At 35.4% G+C, this 21,301-nt stretch overlaps 1 protein-coding gene across 7 annotated transcripts in view; it reads left to right on the forward strand.

The window, feature by feature from the left end:
- The window catches only part of SLC35F5 (solute carrier family 35 member F5), a 32,785-nt gene extending 12,684 nt beyond the window's left edge, over window positions 1-20,101 (forward strand). For 6 of the 7 annotated variants that reach the window (XM_082057154.1, XM_082057155.1, XM_082057152.1 and 3 more), the window contains 12 exons: window positions 143-205; window positions 809-890; window positions 2,190-2,380; window positions 3,970-4,051; window positions 4,821-4,908; window positions 5,474-5,538; window positions 5,908-6,012; window positions 6,458-6,617; window positions 8,748-8,838; window positions 11,819-11,973; window positions 12,436-12,524; window positions 13,430-20,101. In XM_082057154.1, the coding sequence (XP_081913280.1) occupies window positions 143-205; window positions 809-890; window positions 2,190-2,380; window positions 3,970-4,051; window positions 4,821-4,908; window positions 5,474-5,538; window positions 5,908-6,012; window positions 6,458-6,617; window positions 8,748-8,838; window positions 11,819-11,973; window positions 12,436-12,517 (1,164 nt within the window). In that variant the 3' untranslated portion in view covers window positions 12,518-12,524; window positions 13,430-20,101. The remainder of the gene's footprint in view (window positions 1-142; window positions 206-808; window positions 891-2,189; window positions 2,381-3,969; window positions 4,052-4,820; window positions 4,909-5,473; window positions 5,539-5,907; window positions 6,013-6,457; window positions 6,618-8,747; window positions 8,839-11,818; window positions 11,974-12,435; window positions 12,525-13,429) is intronic. The other variant, XM_082057157.1, reaches the window with a different exon arrangement.
- The last annotated feature ends 1,200 nt before the right edge of the window (window positions 20,102-21,301 follow it).

Consider the following 21,301-nt stretch of genomic DNA (forward strand, 5'->3'; position numbering starts at 1 on the left):
ACCCTCTCGTTTATCGGGGAGGAGGGCTGGAGGGAGAGAGAGAGAACTGTAGAGAAAGGCATTAAAAAGCTTCTTCTCAAAAAAAATCTGTTCTTTATAACTTTACTTTGCAAGATTATTACATGTAAGGTTCTGTAATTAGTTTGCAGATGCTGAAGGTTATTTTGCTGCTTGTACAACAGATAACACTGTAAACAGTTCTCTGGTAAGTGCCTGAATTTGTGAAGGTCAATGCTTTACAGTGGCATGACACCATTATCCTGACTTACAGTTCTTAAAATATAGTTGTCTTAAATGTAATAGTTTTTAGCAAAGGGGACTGTTAATGTGTATGTTACTAATAAGTGCTGCAAATATTGTCATTGTTTATTATGAGAAATACAGGTTTTCAGCTCAATAAAACACTTGAATGTTTCTGTAGTAGTTTGTGAAAGAAATAGTTATGTTGTACAAAGGAAACCTTTACATATTGATCATATATATATATAGATATATATACACACACACACATATAGGAGTTTCTTTCCCAAAGTTTATTTACTTTAAGTTCTGGTTCGTTAGCTTTTAGGGTCATGGGAGAAAAATGAGTGTATTAATTTTTGTATATGTATTCTGTATATTATGTTTCTAGTTTAACATTTGGACAAAAGCTATAGATCTAATTAGATGTCTGTGACTTTGAGTTAAATTTGATTCTCTTAACATTCATTAAGCTTTATTTAGTTTTCTAATTCACTACATTCATTCTCCTGCTTATAATTTAAATATCCTGCTTAACTGTATTTTTACTTCTACTGATTCATTTCAGAGTGAACCTTTATATGTTCCTGTAAAGTTTCATGATTTGCCAGCTGAAAAAAATGGCAGTAATAATAGTGATGCAGAGAAAAGTGAGTAAAGACTTTTGGAATGCTGAAATACTAGTTCTTTGCTGAATGAATTACTTTCCTCTTTGTTGGTATAACTGTTGTCATGTTGCAGGACTTGCCATTCTTTCTTTTCTTTTCTCTTTTTCCCTTTTTCTTTCTTCCTTAAATCTCTTATTGCATGAATTGCAGTCTCATGTATTTACTTTCAGGTAGAGAAAACATAGGCCTATCGTTCAGTTTACCTTTCTTGGTCACTACAGATCCAGCCTATGTTTATCTCAAGGGACCAACTGGGTTCAGTACTTGTGATTCTTTCCTTCTGGGCTTGTATGACCAGCAGCAGTGAGTCAGCCTCTGGAAAAACAAGCTATTGTCCTTTTTAGAGCAGGAGCAAAGCAGTCAAAGTAAGAATTTTTAACAGTCTATGTGCATTCTGATTTTATTTAAGCCTCACTATCTTGTGATAGTCGCTGAAATGGGCCTCATTGTCCCAGACAATTACCAAAAAGTTGGCTGTCAAAGAATCCAATTACCTGATCCTCAGCAAAAGAGTCCCTGCTTATAGAAGGGGAAGTCTTTCTGTTCATTTCTAGATGACACCTGCTAAGAACCACTTTGGTAGGCTCTGCTGTCCTGTGATAACATGCACCAGTCACTGCAGGGTTGGCTGAGCTGTAGCTTTTTCCTTTACTTTTTTTTAGGAAATCAGGTATTGTTTCATGTTGAATTAGGCTGATATTTACATGTAGCATGTGATGTTTTCCTTACATAGGAAACTAGTTGTACTTAACAATACCCTTATAAATAAAATCTGATCCTGGTTTGCAAGATTAGTTAGAGGGTGGATTTCAAGTAGCAAGTGACCTTATGAACCTTGCTAAGCTTGGAGGTCTATTGTACACTCTTATCTGAATGAAATGCTGTCCTTGCAGCTAGGAATAGTTGTGTGCGGTTTTTGGCTGTTCGATTATTAAACAATTAAAGAAAATCTTATATGTAATATTTATCAATACAAAATATTTCCTACCTAAAAATTTGTTATCTTGTGCGGATTTTTTGACAGGGAGGAGGGATGGTGCTTTTCAGTGAGGTTTTTGTGGGTGGGCAACTGTACTGATTGAAAACAGTAATTGTGCTTTGTCTATCAAATGGCAAAATACTAGTTTAATAAATAAAAATAATGGCATGTCTTCTATTTGGATAAAAACCTGTTATTTGTGAAATATTTAATCAATGCTATATGAGAACATTGTGGTTTTATTTGCATATTGTGTTGACTTGAAAAGTTTAATGCAGCTTTTTTTTTTTTTTCTTCTTAAGCTCCCAAAAAGCCTCGTGTAAGGTTCAGTAATATTATGGAGATTCGCCAGCTCCCATCGAGCCATGCATTGGAAGCAAAGTTATCTCGCATGTCATATCCAACAGTTAAGGAGCAGGAATCAATATTAAAAACTGTAGGAAAACTCACTGCAACTCAAGTAGCAAAAATTAGCTTTTTCTTTTGCTTTGTGGTATGTGCTTCATTCTTTCAGTAAACTTAAATATAGATGCAACTAAAACTTGTACAATAATATTGAAACAGTATTGAGTTGACTTGTATTCATGCTTCTTTTTATAAATATACTGTAAGAAGTAAAACTTTCTTCATGTGCTGGACACGAAGGTGCAACTTCCTAAAGGGAGGATAATAAAAAGAGATCAGATGTAAGGTGTGCCATGCTTTTGTGCAGTGTTCTCCTGTGTTGAGTATGTTTGGTACAGCAAAATCTGGGATTACGTGTATACAGCTGCAGTGAGACTGCACGACTTGGGCAGATGTCACTATGGTTTCTATCCGGGCTACCACAGCAAGACTGTGGTATTGTGCCCTCCAGTAGTATGAAGAGAAGACAGTTAATTGTCCTGCAGCTCCATGGAGGGCTACAAGATTCACTGATGAATCTGTTAGTTGCTGATGTTTCTGCATCATACCTCAGTTCTAGGGGAACAGAGAGGTAACGGTAACATGATTTTTGAGAGACAGTAAAAATGTAGAGAGCAGATCTGGGATAGCTTTTCCAGAAGTAGCTTCGCTGACATGCTGAATAGGTTAAATGTAATGTGGACCCAGCACAGCTTTTCCTCAGGAAGTAGTGCTCTTTAAACATTTCAAATAATAATAAAAATATTAGTACTGTTGATGCATAGACCAGAAAAATGGTGATGTAATTTTCTGTGTGTATACATAAAGAACATGCACACATCAGCAAGAGAATAATAAGCCACTCATTAGTGATTTTTGGATGGATGAAATAGCTTTTTAAAAAATGATTTAAAATTGTGTGTCTGAGTATATTTCTCTCTATACATGTGCACATGCAGATTTTCTAGGGTAGAGTCCTCATGTTCAAAACAAATCCTTTTTATGCTATTCATGGATGCTGCTACTATTGGTGTGTATACGCATTTCTTCTTGGACTGTATAAATATTTCCACCTAAGACTTTAGAGAGTGGTAACTTCCCTGAGGATATATCTGAGATCTTATTAAGGAGATCCCAATCAAGAAATGATAAAACACTTTCTATTTGATTCCTTTATGGAGAAATTAACAAACATGAGTCCTTCCAAAATATTTTTGAGTCACTGAATGTAATTGATGCTTGTTTTCTAGGGTGTAGATGAGTGCCAATTTCAAGTACTCTAGGGAAAAAAAACCTCATTAGGCTGACTAATGTCCCATTTATCTCTTAAATTTCTTTGCAGCTCTTGCATAGTTATCATCTTGAAGTACTTGCAAAAGAAATTGAAAGTACCTTTAGTTACTATAGGACATCTATTATGTCATTTTAATTATTTAAGTTCTAATGTATGTCATTTCATTATTAAACATACAGTTGAATGTGGTTGTTTAGGACCAGTTCTAATTTTGCCTCTGTCTTTAAATGTACCTGCTGCTTTAATGTAAGTTAGAAATCTGTTTGAGGTAAAAGTTTTGTTCTGATTTTATTTTTGGATAAATAGTTGTTTTTTTCCTGTAAGTAGGATTTTACTGCACTGCAAAACTTAAACTCTGTTGTTGCTACCCCTGTAATCACAAAATTATTTTTCTTTTCCCCCAGTGGTTCTTGGCAAATTTTTCTTACCAAGAAGCTCTGTCAGATACCCAAGTTGCTATAGTTAATATCTTGTCTTCAACCTCTGGTAAGTTTTATTTACAGCACCAGATGTGCAGTATAATGCTGTTTGTAACATGAAAATCTTTTTGGTTACAATAGACTTGTGTAATGATTTATCTGTGGTTTTGGGGGAATAGTAAGGCTTAAAGCCATTGAATATGTTTATTTAAAAATTTCATCATGTAATTCCAGGGGTTTAGGCTATCTTCATGATTCCCCTGCTTTTTGCTTTTCAAGTTTGTGTGTGTCTGCTTCTGCGGTTATGTCTGTGTATCAAAGACAGATATTGGGGGTGTAATAGGTTTGAATGAGAGGTGGTATAACTTTTTATCAAAATAGATACAATTCAGAGTAAAGTCTTCTTGCTATTTTTTTTTTTTAATGGTTTTGAGGGTAAATAACTTAAACCACCTAAATATTAAATCACTTGTTTTACACATTTTATGCAAGGTTCTAATATGAGCGTTGAAGCATTTAAATTATGTGACAGTCCATGTTTTGGGGAGTAACGTTTGTTTTATAAAATCAGTTTTAAAAACACAATTATGTGATTTTTTTTTTTTCCCACTGACTTCAGGCTTACTGCAGTTTATTTGGTTAGTATGTTGGGCCTTTCTCAAAGTTAAGCCTTACAAGGCATTAGTTTCATCATAGTTGCAATTAAAATTAGGGATACTAAGATCAAGTAGCTAAAACGAGTATGTGAAATACAAAGAAGAAAATGTCTGTACATTTTTCTGAACAAACTATTAGCAAAACTTGATTATATAAACTCTTATTAATTTCTCTTGCAGGGCTTTTTACTTTAATCTTAGCTGCAGTCTTTCCCAGTAACAGTGGAGACAGGTTTACCCTGTCCAAATTATTAGCTGTTATTTTGAGGTAAGATAATGGGATGGAACATTTGGTCAAAAATTCTGATAGAGTGAGAGGACAACTCTACCTACTATACCTGTGGTATCTGTCACAATATATGATGTTCTTCACTTTAAAATAATCCCGGTTTCACTGATAAATTAAGCGACTGAATTAAGTCTTTAAATACTTCATATCATGAACAATTACTGAATCTCATGCTCCTGTAGGAAATTAGGTTTATCAGCTTTGTGTTGGAAATATGTGAACTTATTTTCTTGGCGTTTCATTATGGTTTCTTTATTTTTGTGTCAATGGGAAAAAGGAAGAGGCTCGACATTCAGTGTTGTCAGCCTGTTTCATTAAATGCCTGGTGCGTTGTTCAGGGAAGTTAGAAGTGGGGTGGGTTGGTTGGTTGGTTTTTAGCTTAGGATTGGGCCTTAGCGATAGAGAACTCCTTTTGACGTTTCCAAAAGTGGGATTTGATTAACTAAAAATACCTGTATTTTTATAGTTTTGTCCCCCTTTTTTTTGTCTTGATTAAAAAGTTCTTGGGTTTAAGTAGCATTCTGCATTTCTTCTTTTTTGCTAGCATTGGTGGTGTGGTACTTGTTAACCTTTCTGGATCTGAGAAATCTGCTGGAAAAGATACAATAGGTATGTACTTATTTTTTTAAACCTAGAATATGCAATGATGAGTACCATATTTTGACAATAAGTAGTAGGTTATATAACAAGCTGTATATTTCTTACGCATGTAACATTTCACAATCTGGCTTTTTAGTTTCAGCTTCTGGATCTGGGTATTTATGATGATTTTTTACCCATATTACTTTACCTCAATTGGGAAAGTATTTACATTTTCAAGCTTTCTGCATTTTTCCATTCTTTTCATACAGTAATGGATTCTGTAATAAACTATTTATCTCTGACAGTTTTATAATAGGTGTATGTGTAGGAGAGTTGATCCTAGTGTGCATAACATGTTTGGTGTGTCTTAAGTGAGCATGTTTTTCATCTTTACAGGTTCCCTTTGGTCTCTTGCAGGAGCAATGCTCTATGCTGTGTACATAGTAATGATAAAAAGGAAAGTAGATAGAGAAGATAAACTTGACATACCAATGTTCTTTGGTAAGACTAAAAATAACTCTATTGAAAGTTTTAATTCAGCTTGTGATAAAATTGTTTGCTTTCAGGCACTGAACTGTATCTGAGTGGTGTAGGAGCTCAGAAAAGCCAAGGAAATAGAGAAAACCTATTGTTCCTGTGGTTATGAGTACTTTAGAGACTGGTTGTTTGAATTGTTTCTTGTTCACAGGCTTAATAATGAAAGATTACCTGTAGGAATGCAGACAGTCCCTTTGGACTCAATGAAAGTTTATTTTTCCATTTTTTCAATTTCAAATCTGTAAATGTAATTGTTGTTTGTGAATGTCAGGTGAAGTTTCTTATATTCCTATCCTTTGAAAGATTTAAAATACTGCTTTGCTGCTTTTATGTATAGCAGCGTTTAGCTGAAATTTGTTATGTTGAAGAAAATGTATTGTGTTTGACTTAATACTGGTTTTATACTCAGGTTTTGTAGGGCTGTTTAATCTGTTGCTGCTGTGGCCAGGATTTTTCCTGCTTCACTATACTGGGTTTGAAGCATTTGAGTTTCCCAATAAACTGATATGGATGTGCATTGTCATAAATGGCCTTATTGGAACAGTTCTGTCAGAGTTCCTCTGGCTGTGGTACGTACTATGTGCTTTGTATACATTTCACAGAAATTGTCTTACCTGTGTTCTCAAATGTTGAGATGTCGAATTGTCTGGGTAGTTCTTTTGCATTTTTTTTTGGTCCTTTTTCTGTCCATATATGCAGTTTGAGTTGCATGTCACAGTGTCCTGTTTAAGAGCAATAGTTAACTTGAAAAAGCAAATGATGTGATCTTGTAGTATTTATTAAGACACTGTGTGCTTAGCTGATTCTAGAATTAATATTTTGAGATTAAAAGACTTTGTGATACAGACTTGTGGTGGTAATAAGAGAGCGTGAATTTCTCTTGTGATTGTTCTTCAGTTTCCAGAGCCATGTCTATTTTGGATATATAGAAGTCAGAATCCAGTATTCTGTGTTTGTTTAAATCTTCAAAGACTTAATGAGCTACATCAGAATGTATTAATCATGAAGATATGGCAATTCACAAATTAGCCTAGCTTTTGTTTAGTAACTTAATTATATGATAGTCTGGATAGACTGGCAACGGAGAATTGAATGTGAGGCTTCTAAATGAATGGCTCAAAAGCTGTAGCAAACTTAAGCCTTTGTGTAGCACTTGGAAGGACAGTGTTATTAGAGAACTGTTGGGCCAGTCAGGGGTTCCCAGCTTGAGAGAATTCAGGGGGTCTGAGTTTCTTCTGGGCCAACATTAGGTTAAATAGAGGTATAATAGAAAATTCTGTGAGTTGAAGAGTTCTGTTTTATTCTGGAAATGCTGGGGAAGAGCCTCCAAAAAGAGACATACTTCTAGTGCTGTACAGTTGCGTAGTGGACAACAGTTTCAGTGCTACGCTTCGAATAGATGTGACAGTTTGAGCTTTTGCTGGAGAACCCGTGGCCCTTCATAATTCAAACAAAAACGGCAACTTTTTCCTCCTTTAAAATTAGTCATGTGTGGAAGTTATTGCAGTACTGTTTTCAGTACTTGTCAAGGATGAGAATTGCCTTTATATTGATAAATAAGTAAATTCTGGTTGCCTTTGAAGTAAGAGGCTGACTCAGTAGTGGGCATTACTGATTTGAATTGGGTAGGTACCACCTTGTATATATTTTCTTCGTGTGGTAGAATAGGCTGTTTCGTAGAGGAGTATTTGCTAAGAAGACTCACAATGCTTGGTAACTTTTGAATTGGTCGATCATAAAATGGGAATTGGAGGGTTTTTTATATTGGATGTTATGCTCTTCACTTGGCATCAAAATGGCTCAGGCTATTAATGTTTTATTTATAGAGCCTTAGGTTTATATCAAAATGCCAAAGATCTTAAGAGCTCACATACTGTCTTAGGTCTGTCCTACATATACTTTAAGGTTCTCTTACTATTTTTTTTTTAACTTTATTCAGTATATAAGCTATTTGCAAATTAAATATGACTTGCAAATGAATCTGGAAAAAAGGGTCAGTTTTCTGTGGCTGTTAATTAATACTACTGACATACGCATGTAGTTTTGTTCTGTCACTTAAATAAATTTTAATGGCTTTTTGCAACCCAGTGATTTTGAGAAGTCTAATGACTTTGTTCCTGCATAGGAAATATGAAGAGACCACTTGTAGAATGCAGAGAAGTCTCACTGAGACTCCAAAGGGTGATTTCAAGGGTGTATTTTAGAGTGAGATTTAAAAAGCACAGTCTGTTAATACAAGGATTTGTCTATTTGTAAAAAACATTTTTCTTTTTGGGCAGGATTTCTAACCATCAATAACTTTTTTTAATTAACCAGACAGGTGCAAAACAGATTGAATTGCTATAAGTTGGTTTTAAACTATTTCAAAATGGAAACAAAATGCAGATTTTTTTTTCTAAGTGCAGTCAGTACATGTGAAATAGGGAATTTTCCATAAACTCAAAAGGTTAGTGTGCGTATTAAATCTCAGTCCAGAAGACATCAACAGTCTAGTTAGGAATTCTGTGCAGTTTTACAGACTTGTGATGGAGTGTGGGTATCTCAATTTTTGATTATTAAAATAAACAATGACTAACAGTGAAGCATGATCAAATGTCTTCTGCCATTTTAATGTATTACTTTAGTTGTCTTTTAACTTTTAAATAGAACCTCTTTATTATTACGATTATTTATTATCATTATTTTTCATTATCTTTTAGGGGATGCTTTCTTACCTCATCACTGATAGGCACACTTGCGCTAAGCCTTACGATACCTCTGTCCATAATAGCTGACATGTGCATGCAGAAGGTAATGTACCACTAAGTTTTGAGAATTTATTTGAATTAAAGGGCAGTGTTATTTTTAACACTCTATACAATAAACAGTATTTTCACAGAATCACAGAATGTCAGGGATTGGAAGGGACCTCAAACGCTCATCCAGTCCAATCCCCCTGCCGGAGCAGGAACACCCAGATGAGGTTACACAGGAAGGTGTCCAGGCGGGTTTGAATGTCTGCAGAGTAGGAGACTCCACAACCTCCCTGGGCAGCCTGGTCCAGGCTCTGTCACCCTCACTGGGAAGAAGTTTCTTCTCATATTTAAGTGGAACCTTTTGTGTTCCAGTTTGTACCCATTGCCCCTTGTCCTATCGTTGGTTGTCACTGAGAAGAGCCTGGCTCCATCCTCCTGACAACTCACCCTTTTGGTTTTTTTATATACTTCTCTTGTTAATAGTTGTTGAACTGCATTGTAATTAATACTCTGAATTGACAGTTGCAGTAATTTTGCACAGCAAGTGTGCACTTGCACACTTACGTATATTTGATTAAGATGCAGCTTGTACAAAAAGTACCCAAAGTCATCACAAATGCCTGGTCAACTGTTTTGCCTTGAACACGCAGAATTAATGAACAACTGCAAGTACAACACACCTTAAATTAATACCTGTGCAATTATGGAATTGTTACAGACTGCCTATCTTGCACATATTCAATTATTGACAAAACCAAAAATCTGCAGGTTTACCACAAAGGAATGTAGCAGCTGTGAGCCTTAACTGTATGTTATTGGATTCATGTAGACATTAGGCTTCCATGTAACAGTTGTTCTTTAAGTTAGTCGATTTTCACTGGTATTGAGATAATAGCTGTGGAAAAACCTTGCAGGTAAAGAGAAAGAATTTGATAATATGAGTTTAGAATAGAAACTATATGAAGTTAGTTTATATTACTTTTCAAGCTGTATAGATACTTTTCATTCTGGTTGGGTAGAATTCTTAGTTTTAAATACTTAATTATGTATGAACATCAACTCTAACTTTGAATATTTGAGTTTAATATTTAATCAGTGGCAAGGAATATAAAATTCTTAATTTCATGCAAATAATAATTGTTTTTCATATACTCCAAGCACACAAGTATCGTTTGCTTGGTTTTGTTTTGTTTTTCCCTTTAAATCAAGGTAGCATAACTGTTCCAGTTTCCTCAAGGCAGGATCACTTGTTTCTGTTCTTTATTTTGGATTTAAATAATCCCTATTGCTAACATTTTAATTTGAAAGTTAAACCACCTCTTTAACTCTTTGAAATAGCTTTCAACTTGACTTTTATAATGCATCTCTTGTTAAAGCAAGCTTAAGTTTTCTTGACGTGATAATGCCTGTCACTTTTGGCAGGGCATCCCCACCTAGTCCATTGCAGCTATGCCTTTTGACACCTGTCGGTGTACACAGGTGTATTCGTCACCTTGTAGGCAGCTGTCCCTCAGATGATGCCTCTTATATCCTGCTGTATGTGGGAGAGTAGTCAGGGAGGGATTGGGGGTTCATTTCATTCTCTTTTTTTGTTGTTGTTGTTTTGGGGCTTTTTTTGCTTGTTTTGTTGGTTGGTTTTTTTGTTGTTGGTTGATTGGGTTTTTTGTTCCTCTTCCGATTCATATCTGCATTCCTACATTACTGTTCTTCCTTCTTCCCCTGGCTGTTACGTACTTGCAGTCCAAGTTTCTGCTTTCCTGTCTGTTTGGTGCTTTTAGCTTGTGGCTGCTTCTTGTATGTTTGAGGGTCTGTAAATTCTTACCTCCTATTGATGCTGAACTGTTCAGCATGAGGTCATTGAGGGCCATTTAGACCGGTCCTTGACAGCAAAGTAAAATTCCTACTGTATCTTTTCTTGCTGTTGGACATAAATCGTTTGTCTCTCTTATTAGAAGCTCAATCTTAATTAAAGGCAAGCTCCTGTAGACTTTGAGGTTGTTTGTACAAGTGTATTTGTGCAAGTATGTCCCTCGGTCATACAAACATCAACATATCCTAAGCCAAGCCACATGCTTACTGAAGTCTCACTTGTCCAAGTTAGGCTGGTAGAAATTTAAACTTCTTTATTATTCTGTAATAATGTGACAAATGTGAATCTTAGAAATTATAACCAAATTTTTAACAACTGTTTTAATATTCCTTTTGGTAAGTTATGTGTTTATATGTTTCTGTTAGAAATCAGAAAGGGTAACATAAAGCTCTAACAATTGGAGTTTATGAGATTTCTGAGAGTGAATATCAGTGCCAGGTGTCAATACTGTTTCTCTTTTTCTCAAAAGTCTTCAACTTGGGACGTTTTCTCCACAGGAGGGAGCAGTGCTCATAGTTCATTGCTCTGTCAGCCTTAAAGACTTTTCACAGACTAGTTCTTGATCTTGCGCCCATGATTTCTCTAGCCTTCTACAATTTTAAATTTAAATTTTAAACAGTCTGAGAGTATCACTTCTGAGTGTAGTAGTAGGTAGATACAAGTAGAATTCAGTTTAAATTGGACAAATAATGTGCCCTGCTTTTTTAAAAAAGAGAATTACTGTAAGCTTCCATAGTGTTCTATGTGCCTTGGTTTCAGCAGTTGCCATTCAATGACAGTGTATTCATAGTGAATGAACAGGTGCACAAATCTTTCAGGTGAGACCTTTTATTCAAAATTTTTGAGGTGTTTAGGGGACCTTCTGATCGGTACCAGTCAGATAAAACCTAGAAATGAGACTATTTGGAAATAGCGCACAGAGTGTGTTCCATTGTAAAGAAAGGATCAGTAAAGAAAGGTTATTTATTTATTAGAAGTAGCAGCGTCTACAGAAATTGTACCAAATAACTTACAAAAATACTTGTAATATTTCACCCAATTTAAAAGAACTGAAACTGCATCTCAAATTTACAATAATTATTACTGAAAATATACAGTGTGCCAGGATTTTTATTATTATTATTGTTTTACTGTTGAGAGAATGATATTTGTGTTTTAATTCCAGGTGCAGTTTTCCTGGTTATTTTTTGCAGGCGCAGTACCTGTATTTTTTTCTTTTTTCATTGCAACTCTCTTGTGTCACTATAACAACTGGGATCCAGTGATGGTGGGAATCAGACGAATTTTTGCTTTTATTTGTAGAAAACATCGAATTCAGAGGTAGGACAGTCACAAAGTATAATCCCGTCTCTTAAGCCTTTCTGGTATCCTATACTCTTTTATAAGCCACAGTACTTGTATTTATTTTCATCTAACTTCATATTCAGGTGCACTAATTTCTTAATGATAGTAGTTGCAAATCCATTTATTAACCTATGTAATGCTCAGAAAGTGGAAAGATGTGAAGACTGTTTGCCTATTAAGAGAACTTCCCTGGTGGCTCTCCCAGCTCTCTTTTGTTTTTTCTCTCTCCCATTAATGCCTCTGTGATAGTTCCTGTACCCAGAACACAGAGTGCAAATTGCGCAAACTTGAGTATACTTTATGAAGCTTAAGGGGTCTTTGTATGTTTTTAAAGGCTGCAATTCAGACAATGAACATACTTAGTACTTATGTTGGCTTCGTAACAACCAATTTAATATTACTGTATAACTTAAAATAGATACATTTGTTTCTTTTAAGAATGCCAGAAGAAAGTGAGCAGTGTGAAAGTCTCATTCCTATGCATAGTGTTTCACAAGATGGAGAGAGTTGCTGTTCATAGACAAAAGGTATGCTTAATAAACTTCAAACAACACAAAGGTGAGAACTGGTTTTCATTATGGCATTTGTATATATAAGCACACACACTTTTACAGAGCATACAGTTATTCTTGTCCTGTATTGATGGATAGAGTTTTGAAAGGTACCTTCAAAATTATTTGTTACCTAGCAGTATTCTCACCTTGATACAGTTTTGGTTTTGAAATGTAGTTTTTTTAATTTAGAGTATTACAATGTTCATCAAAAATTGGCCATGAATCAATAAACCAGAAGAGGCATACAACTTCTTGGTATGGCTGACGTGTGTGGAAGAAATCTGAAGTAATTATTTTGCTCTTTTTAATGCTGTTGAGGTCTTAGTTTGGGCTACTGCAGTTCATGAAAAACATCAACTGTTTAAGGAACTTTGTCTTCATAGGTCTAGAAATTTGGAAGGAGTCCTTTTCTTTCTGGTTGAAAAGAATTAAGTCATTAAACTGCATTAAATGTTAGGGAAAAAACATTTCTCATTATGAGGATAGGGAAATTAGACCAGAATGGCTGGGGAGTTTGCAGAATACCCCTATGAGGAGGTTACGCAAACCTGTAACAGGAACATTACACGGTTTATTGATACTGTCTTGGCACATAACGATAGACATAGTTTAGGACTCTTAGCCCTATGCTTCAGGGCTTTAGTTTTCAAATAACGCATGCAAAATTACATGATAAGAAGTATATTTTTGTTTTCCAACGTTGCTTAAATCAAATAATGAAATTAAAATATTCTAACCAAAACAGTAATTGTGATGTCTTAAGCTTAAGACACACAAGTTACTTCCTTTATTAGTAAGATGGAAACAAATCCATGCAGTGATTCCTTTGTTGTAATCTTTAATTATGTAGCCTTGATAATTTTTTTCTTGTTTCTTAGTTTGAAAATGGAGTGATGCCCAGCGAAGAGACAATCTTCTGGAAAAGTCCCTAAGGAATCATGTTTCAGTGCCTATCCTGAATTTGTAGTAAAAATAAGAAGTTTCAGTTCTTTTGAAACTCTAAGCTTTTCCTCTTTCTTGCTTTCATCTGGTTTTATAAATGAACAAATTTACTACATGCCTGTCACCATAGGGAGTCTTAGTCCATCTGAGCAACCAACCTGCCTTATAACACTCAGCTGGTGAAGTTACCTGACAAAATCAAGAACACAAATGATGTTAGGTGATTTCTTTCTTTTTTAACTCACAATTTTGTTAAATGCTGGACAATATTGTTTTTAAGAAATACTTTCAAATGAGTTATGTAAATAAGTTTGCAGGTCATCAACTCTTACAGGCTTTCAGGTGAAAAGCTAAATAGATATTTTACCTGTAGTAGGTACAAATTAACTTTTTTATGTTGTACAAACTATTTGCATATTAATAGAAGAAACCAGAAGAATAATTTATTAAGTGCATTCTTGTAATTATTGAGGCAGGATCTTTGTATGGTCCTGGAACACTAAGTATATATTGTCTTATGCCATTTTGAGAAGCCTTGTAATGGCAGTGGGTGCCGATGTTTAAAAATCTTTTGTTACCTAACAATCCAGAATGTTTTAAATTTTAGTGAATGGTATATTTCTAATTACAGTACATTTGGGGATGCGTTCTCAAAATCAATGTTTGTTTTAAACAGTGTGATTCTATAACCCATTCTTATTGTCAGTTATCTCACATGGAAAACTGAATTTGAACATTTTCACATGTATAGCTGCCAAGTTATGAAAGAGATCAAAGTAATTGTAAAAGTTTTCAGTCAGAGGGTTGGCAAATTTGAACATTTTCTTTATAACATTTATCTTCCTTCCACTATAGCACTTCTCTCCTATTTGATTCTCAAATGGAATATTTGAAATTAGTCAGTGCCATTTTCAGGTTTGTGGCCTATAAGACATTTACATTAAAGTTAATTTTGGCTTTGGATGGATTTTATTTTTTATAATGAATGTAGGATGGATTTTCAACCACCAGTATTCTCTTCCACATAAGAATTATTAATAATGTAGGGTACTTCTACTGTCCTTCCGTACAAATACAGGATGGCATAACAGAAATGTCTTTTCGTGTTTTGACACTCAGTAATGATCCTTTTAAAAGAAACTTTGGTGGTTTGGTGATACAACTGCTAGAGGAGGGAATGCAGGAGAGCAGTGTGCTTTGCTGTACATTTCCAAGGACTGATTAGCCAGCAGCTTGAATGTAATGTAAAAATATGTAAGTAGAGAAGGAAGAAAAAATTAACCTGGGGGCTATTCTGGTCAAATATTGCACCTTCATAAATTTTCCTTTCCAGTTTTTCGTATTGGATTATACTACAAGTTCCAGTGATCTGAGGTATCTCTTTAAGATGAGATAGTAAGTCCTTTGGACACATGAGGTAGGAATTTAAAAAAAAAAACCCACAACAAAACCACAAATCCAAAACAAACAAAAAAGTTCATTACATTTATGTAGGCGCTTTGAGAAACTTTACCTTTTAATTCTCCAGCCCCACAAGTAGAAAGGTTGAAAATGCAATAAGTATAATTAATTTTACATTTGACTTCAGTAGAGTTTTCAGGGATTTTGGTAAGTGGGGTTTCCTTGGTCATTTGGGGGTTTTTAAGGATTTTCTTTTCTTCGAAATTATGATAAATCAGTGGATGTTAGATTCAGCATTTTTCCAAGAAGTAATGTTAAGGCCTGCTCGCAATAAAAAGCTAATATCTGTTTTCAATTAGTGGTATGTTTCAATGAGATCATACAGGATATATAATACCAGGCATTAACTACAAATTTGAGTCAGTAGGGACTTGTGGCATCAGCAAACTAAGCCTGGGAAAACTGAGTTTGCTTTTGGATGGGGAATTACAGTATTTTCAGCAAGACATTCTAATACTGTCTTTTGAAATGGAGCTGTAATGTATAATGGGCAATTGTTCTTCAGATTTGTCCTTGTATTCATACCTCAAAGTGAAAGATCATCATAGTCTCCCATATATATGAATTCTGTGAACTAGTATTATTCATTAGTTCAAGACGTTAAGAAAATAAATACGAAGAGAATATTCTTCTGTCTCTGACCTCAGGAATGTTGAGGAATGTTCAGTAAACTCAAAGTTAGGGCCTTCCCACTGTTTATTTTGGTTTAGTTTTTGTTTTTTTAATATGTTATTTTTTTTAAAGATATTAAATATTTTAATCACATGGCACTAAGTAGCTTGAGCAGTCTTTTTGCATTAAATTACAGTTCTTTAAAGAGTAAGAAACAAAGCAAACTGTCCTTCCTGAAAGGATTTTTAAACAGTGGTACCCCTGTAGTTACAAGAAATGTGTTACAGTTTTAATTACAGAAGCTATGACATGTAACGTTGTTCCTGCATTTAATAGAATGTGATGTTTTTCTATAAAATCTTGTGATTTTTAGTACAATAATATTTTATAAATAGAATGTCTAATTTGAAATGTAAATTGCATAGCTCTCTAATGGGTGCTTGGTAAATGCACGGGAGATTTAGCTTTGATTCTCAGGTACCTCTGACGTAATGGAGACATGCTGGGTTTTTCTTCCTCGTGACACAACTGGAATGTGAAGGAGCTCTCTCATAAATGCTTTACCTCTGTGTGCTGGCATAAATGGTCATTGCTTTTCCGCTTTCGATGTGGGAATGTCTTTATTCTGACTTATTTCTCATAGGAAGCACATACATTTTAGAAAAATAATGAATAATGAATTTTTGTCCCAAGCATTTCTTTGAATGTCATTAGATGCTTAAGGAACAGTGATTTCCCATGCCTACAAAATGGAAAATGAATACTACATGTGTTGCTCTATCAAACAGTTGAACTAATTCCTGTAATCCTGTGAGACAACCAACAATTTATTCCGTGTATGTGATCGAGGTTTTGGAGCTGTTTGGGTTTTATATATGAAGGAAATTACGATAATTTGCCAAATACCACGTAACAAGCCTTCGCTTTTAGGGCTTTGGTGAGTCTTGCATAGTTGTTTGTACTGTGTACTGCACTCTCCAACAAAGGGAGAAAAAGGTTTGGTGTTTTTCTGGCCACTTTCTGTTAGTTTTCAGTCATGCCGAAAATGCGTTCACTTCGAGGGGCTCCTGTAGATGCAATACTCATTCAGCAAAGGACTGAAATACAGGCGACATCAGTACTCAACAGTTACTTAGAAAGTACGTGGCACACGAACGCCGCTGCCGGCGCTGAGGGCCCGACGTGCGTGTTGCCCAGTGTGCCCGTGTGCCCTGCAGCTGGTGGAGCCCCGTGCGAGGGCCGGGGCTGTGCTGTGGGACATCGGGCTCCTCATGGGCTTGGGCTGGACTGCGCTGCCACTGGAACTCGAAAGCAGGGAGGCCAAGGCATGGCCTGGTTATTTATCTCACTGGGGTGTTGCAAATGCTGACGTATTTTGTGGAAATACGGTGTTAAGCAGGTGTTTTCTTCAAGTGACAAACCGGTGGTGCTGCGTGTGATACTTGACCCGGTATGCTGGTATATGCATTGCATACCTCCTTGTAATGTACTAGCAAAGCCAGGAGAGCCTGCAACATTACTTTTCTCGGTGTGTACTGTTGTAATTGTCATCTCTTTCACAATGCTCATTGTGCCTAGGTACTGCTATTGACGACTATGATGGCTCTAAAGAAGGTGGTAAAAGGACTTCTTTGTAATTCTTGGTTCAATCTCTCTTTGTGTTGAATGTTGTTATTCCTATTTCCCTACTGAAAGATCCTCCTATCTTAGGGAAATTAAGTTACTGTGCTAAACTAAGCTCTCAGAAGAGGGAGAAAACCAGTTAAATTTTAGACGTAGAGTGAGTTTATGGATACACTTTGAAATTTGGTATGGAAATAGGCCTCGGTAAGGCAGAGCGCTTGTATGTTTGTAAATGCAGTTAAGAAGTGGCATACTCAAAAATCAAGAAACACAAACTGATGCTCATATCACAATGTTAAGTTTTATGGCTAACTGTAGGATGGTACTTTTAATCAGTTTGCTTTATTTGGGATAAGTTTTGAGTTACTTAGCATTTCTGTTATGGCTGTTGTGTAGCATCTGAAGTTTTAACAGTTATAACTGCAGTAGCACTTAAGGGTTGGTTCAGATACATTAGTTAAGCGTGGGGTTTTTCTTCCTTCTGTCTAATCCAGGATTGCATTAATGCTGCATTTTGTTTTACATGGTTATTGCAGGGTGTGATTTCTCAGGGAAATATGGATAATACCATGTGTTGTGAGAGCTGATAACTAATGCCTGCTTTTAAAATCATTACAAGCGTTTTCAAGTTTCACTCACACATTTCATGTCATGTAACTTTTATGCTGAAGTTCCTTAGGCTTATCAGGTAAATCATGATGAGAATGTTAAGAGCATTTAAAGGTGTAAATAAAATACACTCTGCCCAGCACTTCATTACTTTTTGGACAAACATCCATTCTAAACTGATGCTGCAGTTTGTGTGTGGCTTTCTGCTTCATTGTACTGTGTGCCATATGAGTTAATAGTTAACACTGCTGATTTTGAAGCTGCACTTACAGCATGACAGTGACATTAACAAAAAACCACGCTTATCAAGTTGAGGGGAATTAACCATTTAGCATAGAACTAATTTTATAATATGCAAATTACTGTGTTTTCACTAGAGGAATCCTTCAGTATATTACTGATGTTGCCAGCCCACAAGTCTTTTCATTGTCTGTCTTATAGGTGAAGCTTCTCTTGTACCTACATTGGACTTTTTGCATGCCAATTAAACTAGTTCCTCTACCAGAATGAGTAGTTTCTAAAATCTCCTTATTCCTCTAGCTAGGGGAACAGCAGACGCTTTCCAGCCAAACAGTATTCTGTTCCTATTGGAGAAGGGGAAAAAACTTTAAAAAAAGAAAAATGTTAATTGAAAGCAAAGAATTGTACTGGACAGCATATGGGATCAGCTGTAAAATCATCAGGGAGATTTCTTACATAGCCCAATTGCATATAGGAAGTGCTTAGGCAGTACTGTATTGGATTGATCTCTCTCTGGATGATCTTGATTTAGTATAGAGTGTAGGTGTTTCAAATAATGATTTCAGATTGAAGCTGGATGCTTAAGTCTTATGATTGTAAAAAAAAAAAAGTTTCTTGTGTGTATTTTGGGTGTTGTAGGTTTTGTTTGTTTTCCCTTGTGAAGTGTTAAAGGGTCCCACATATGATCCAGTTACCAATGAAAGCTCTGTTAATCGAAAATCACGAGAGGCCGTATCAAAAGCTTGGCCAGTTGTTCAAGTTGATGTTATCTGAATGGAATTAGAGAAGTGTAATGAGTATGTGATACAACTTCAGCATAGTACAACTGAAGGGGTCCTTGTAATGGGTTTAAAATTTGTTCAAGTTCTCTTTGTAATGGGTATTAGTAAAACAAAATTGTTTATGAAACTTTTTCTTAGTTGTGTATACAGATTGATTTGTGAAACTTCTAAAGCTCACGTGCATTAAAAGATGCACAAAACCACGAGCTAATAGTTTTGATGGTCTTTTTGGCATTAGGTTTTGTACTAAGTTGCAGTGAATTCTAAGTAACACTTTTAAAGCAGAAGCTGCTTTAACTGGGGAACTTTCAAGTAAAGAAAACCTTTGTTTGCATGAAGTCTGTGCAGTTTTGCTGATAATTCAGATGTTCTGAGAGCACAGCTAGTTCCAGGTATATGTCCTCTGTGAAACATCTTCATGCGTCATCTTTCAACCATTTTCCTTAGTGAGGCCGGAACGTGAATTGCTAATGTGTATTGCATTTGCACTTAAATACCTGATTTCAGAGTGTGTGAAACCTTGATCTATTTTTGATAAAAAAGAAATGTAGCATTTTTATCTAATTTCCATTTAATGATAAGTATATTCATGCAGAGAAAAACATATAATCGTGGCTTGATGCAGTGATTTTTAGCCAAGAGAACAGCAGGATGGCACTAGTAAATCTGAAATGAAGATGCATGTCTCTTCACAAAGTCTGGCTTCTGGTTTCTTCCTTCCCTCTTTATACCAAATTGGTGTCTCCATTATTCCAGAGTCATACCGGTGAAGCAAGGACCAGAACTTATACCCTTTGTTTTTAAAAAGTGAATGTTGGCTTTTGTCTGGGAGTGTCTTTGTCCTGTCACGTCATTTTCTGAAGGGGATCAGTTAAATGAGAAATATAGAAGACCTATTTTTAACTAAAATCAGATTTAAGCTATTAATTATTTTGAAATTCTCTATATTCATAGAGATCTAATGAATGGAAATTAAAAGCCTATATTGCAATTATTCAACAGTGCTTATATATTTTTAACAAAACCAGTCTATATATATATATATATATATGAGTATTTGAAACATGCATAAAAGTGAAAATTCGCAGATTGTTCTTGTGTTGAAAGGTTTATAAATTGAAATTCATAATATCCAATACCAAAACCCTATAAAAGGGCTAATGAAAAGAAAATGTAATGTATTCTAATGAACAGCCTGTGTAATACAATCAATGGATGTGATGTTTTTGTTCTGTATTATATTTATTATATGTAAGTAAACAATAAAGATTATAAATCTTACTTTCTTAACCGGAATTAGTATTTGGTTGGGGTTAATGCTTAATGTATTTAATACTATCAGTCAAAAAATGAATGGTCACTAAAGGTAAGCTGCCTTGGGGAATAGCCTACTTGTAAAAAGGTCTTGAATTGACCCACTTCATTCCCATCTTCCACCCTTCAAAGTGAGTCTCAGGATGTCTCATTTTACCTGGAGTCAGCTAGGATGCCAAAAGGCTATAATTTGGTCCCAGATTGGTCTGGTGATTTAAGTAGTAAAATACCAATTTTTAACGCATTTTCATGGCTGCAGCTGTTTACTTGTGAATACCTGAATTATAAAATATACAAGCAGACTGTTTCATCAGCAGGGGGAGCTACTGCAGCATCCATCTGTCTGTTGCTGTCCTGATTCAAGCAACAGAGATAGAAGAGGTAAAAAGACAATTAACTTACCTGTTTATCATCTTTGATTCCTGGAGTTAACAGGGACTAGATACTGACCTTCTTTTGTGCAGCTGAACTTTCAGTGTCTTTAATAATTAAAAATCTCTTGTGCATGACACATCTTTTCCTAAATACGTCATAGAAAAACTAGACAAAGTATTTTCCTACCATAGGCTTTTCTGAGTTTTCTGGATTACCTACAGCTGAATTTTGTTTACTGATATAATGAACGTTGTTTCACAGCTGTAGCAAGAAGCAGATTTTTCCATGAAAGAAGGGGATAGTGGGCAAATTACTGAGATGAGAAATTGGGTTGGTTGGTTGCTTTTTTTAGTTGGTAGGTTTGTGTGTTTTATTTAGTTTTTCTTACCCAAAACATGAATAAATTTATTTTGTTTCCATTGAGCTAGTAAGATCTGAACTATTTTGCGTGATATGTTGACACCTGGTACTTCCCTGTATACAACAGGGCAAGGTAGTGCAGGCTGGCGAGGCTGCTTCCAACATCTAGGATGTAAATTGTTGACACATTCTCTTATTCTGCTCTGTATCCCCCTCCGTTCTAGCAGACACATTCCATACATGAAACCACCTCTTGCCAGAAGCTCAGTGTCACTCGCCAGTAGGTGAGGTTTAAAACTTCTGAGAAAGATGATTTAAACCCTGTTTTCAGCATGTTTTTCTTCCTCTGCCAATAGTATGTACGTGGGAGACATTTGTGGGTGCAACCAAAGTATATTCTGTTTATGTTGATTTTTAAAAACTCAGCAAAAC

The sequence above is a fragment of the Streptopelia decaocto genome, assembly GCF_964273445.1.
Source record: "Streptopelia decaocto genome assembly, chromosome: 6".
Lineage (NCBI taxonomy): Eukaryota > Metazoa > Chordata > Aves > Columbiformes > Columbidae > Streptopelia > Streptopelia decaocto.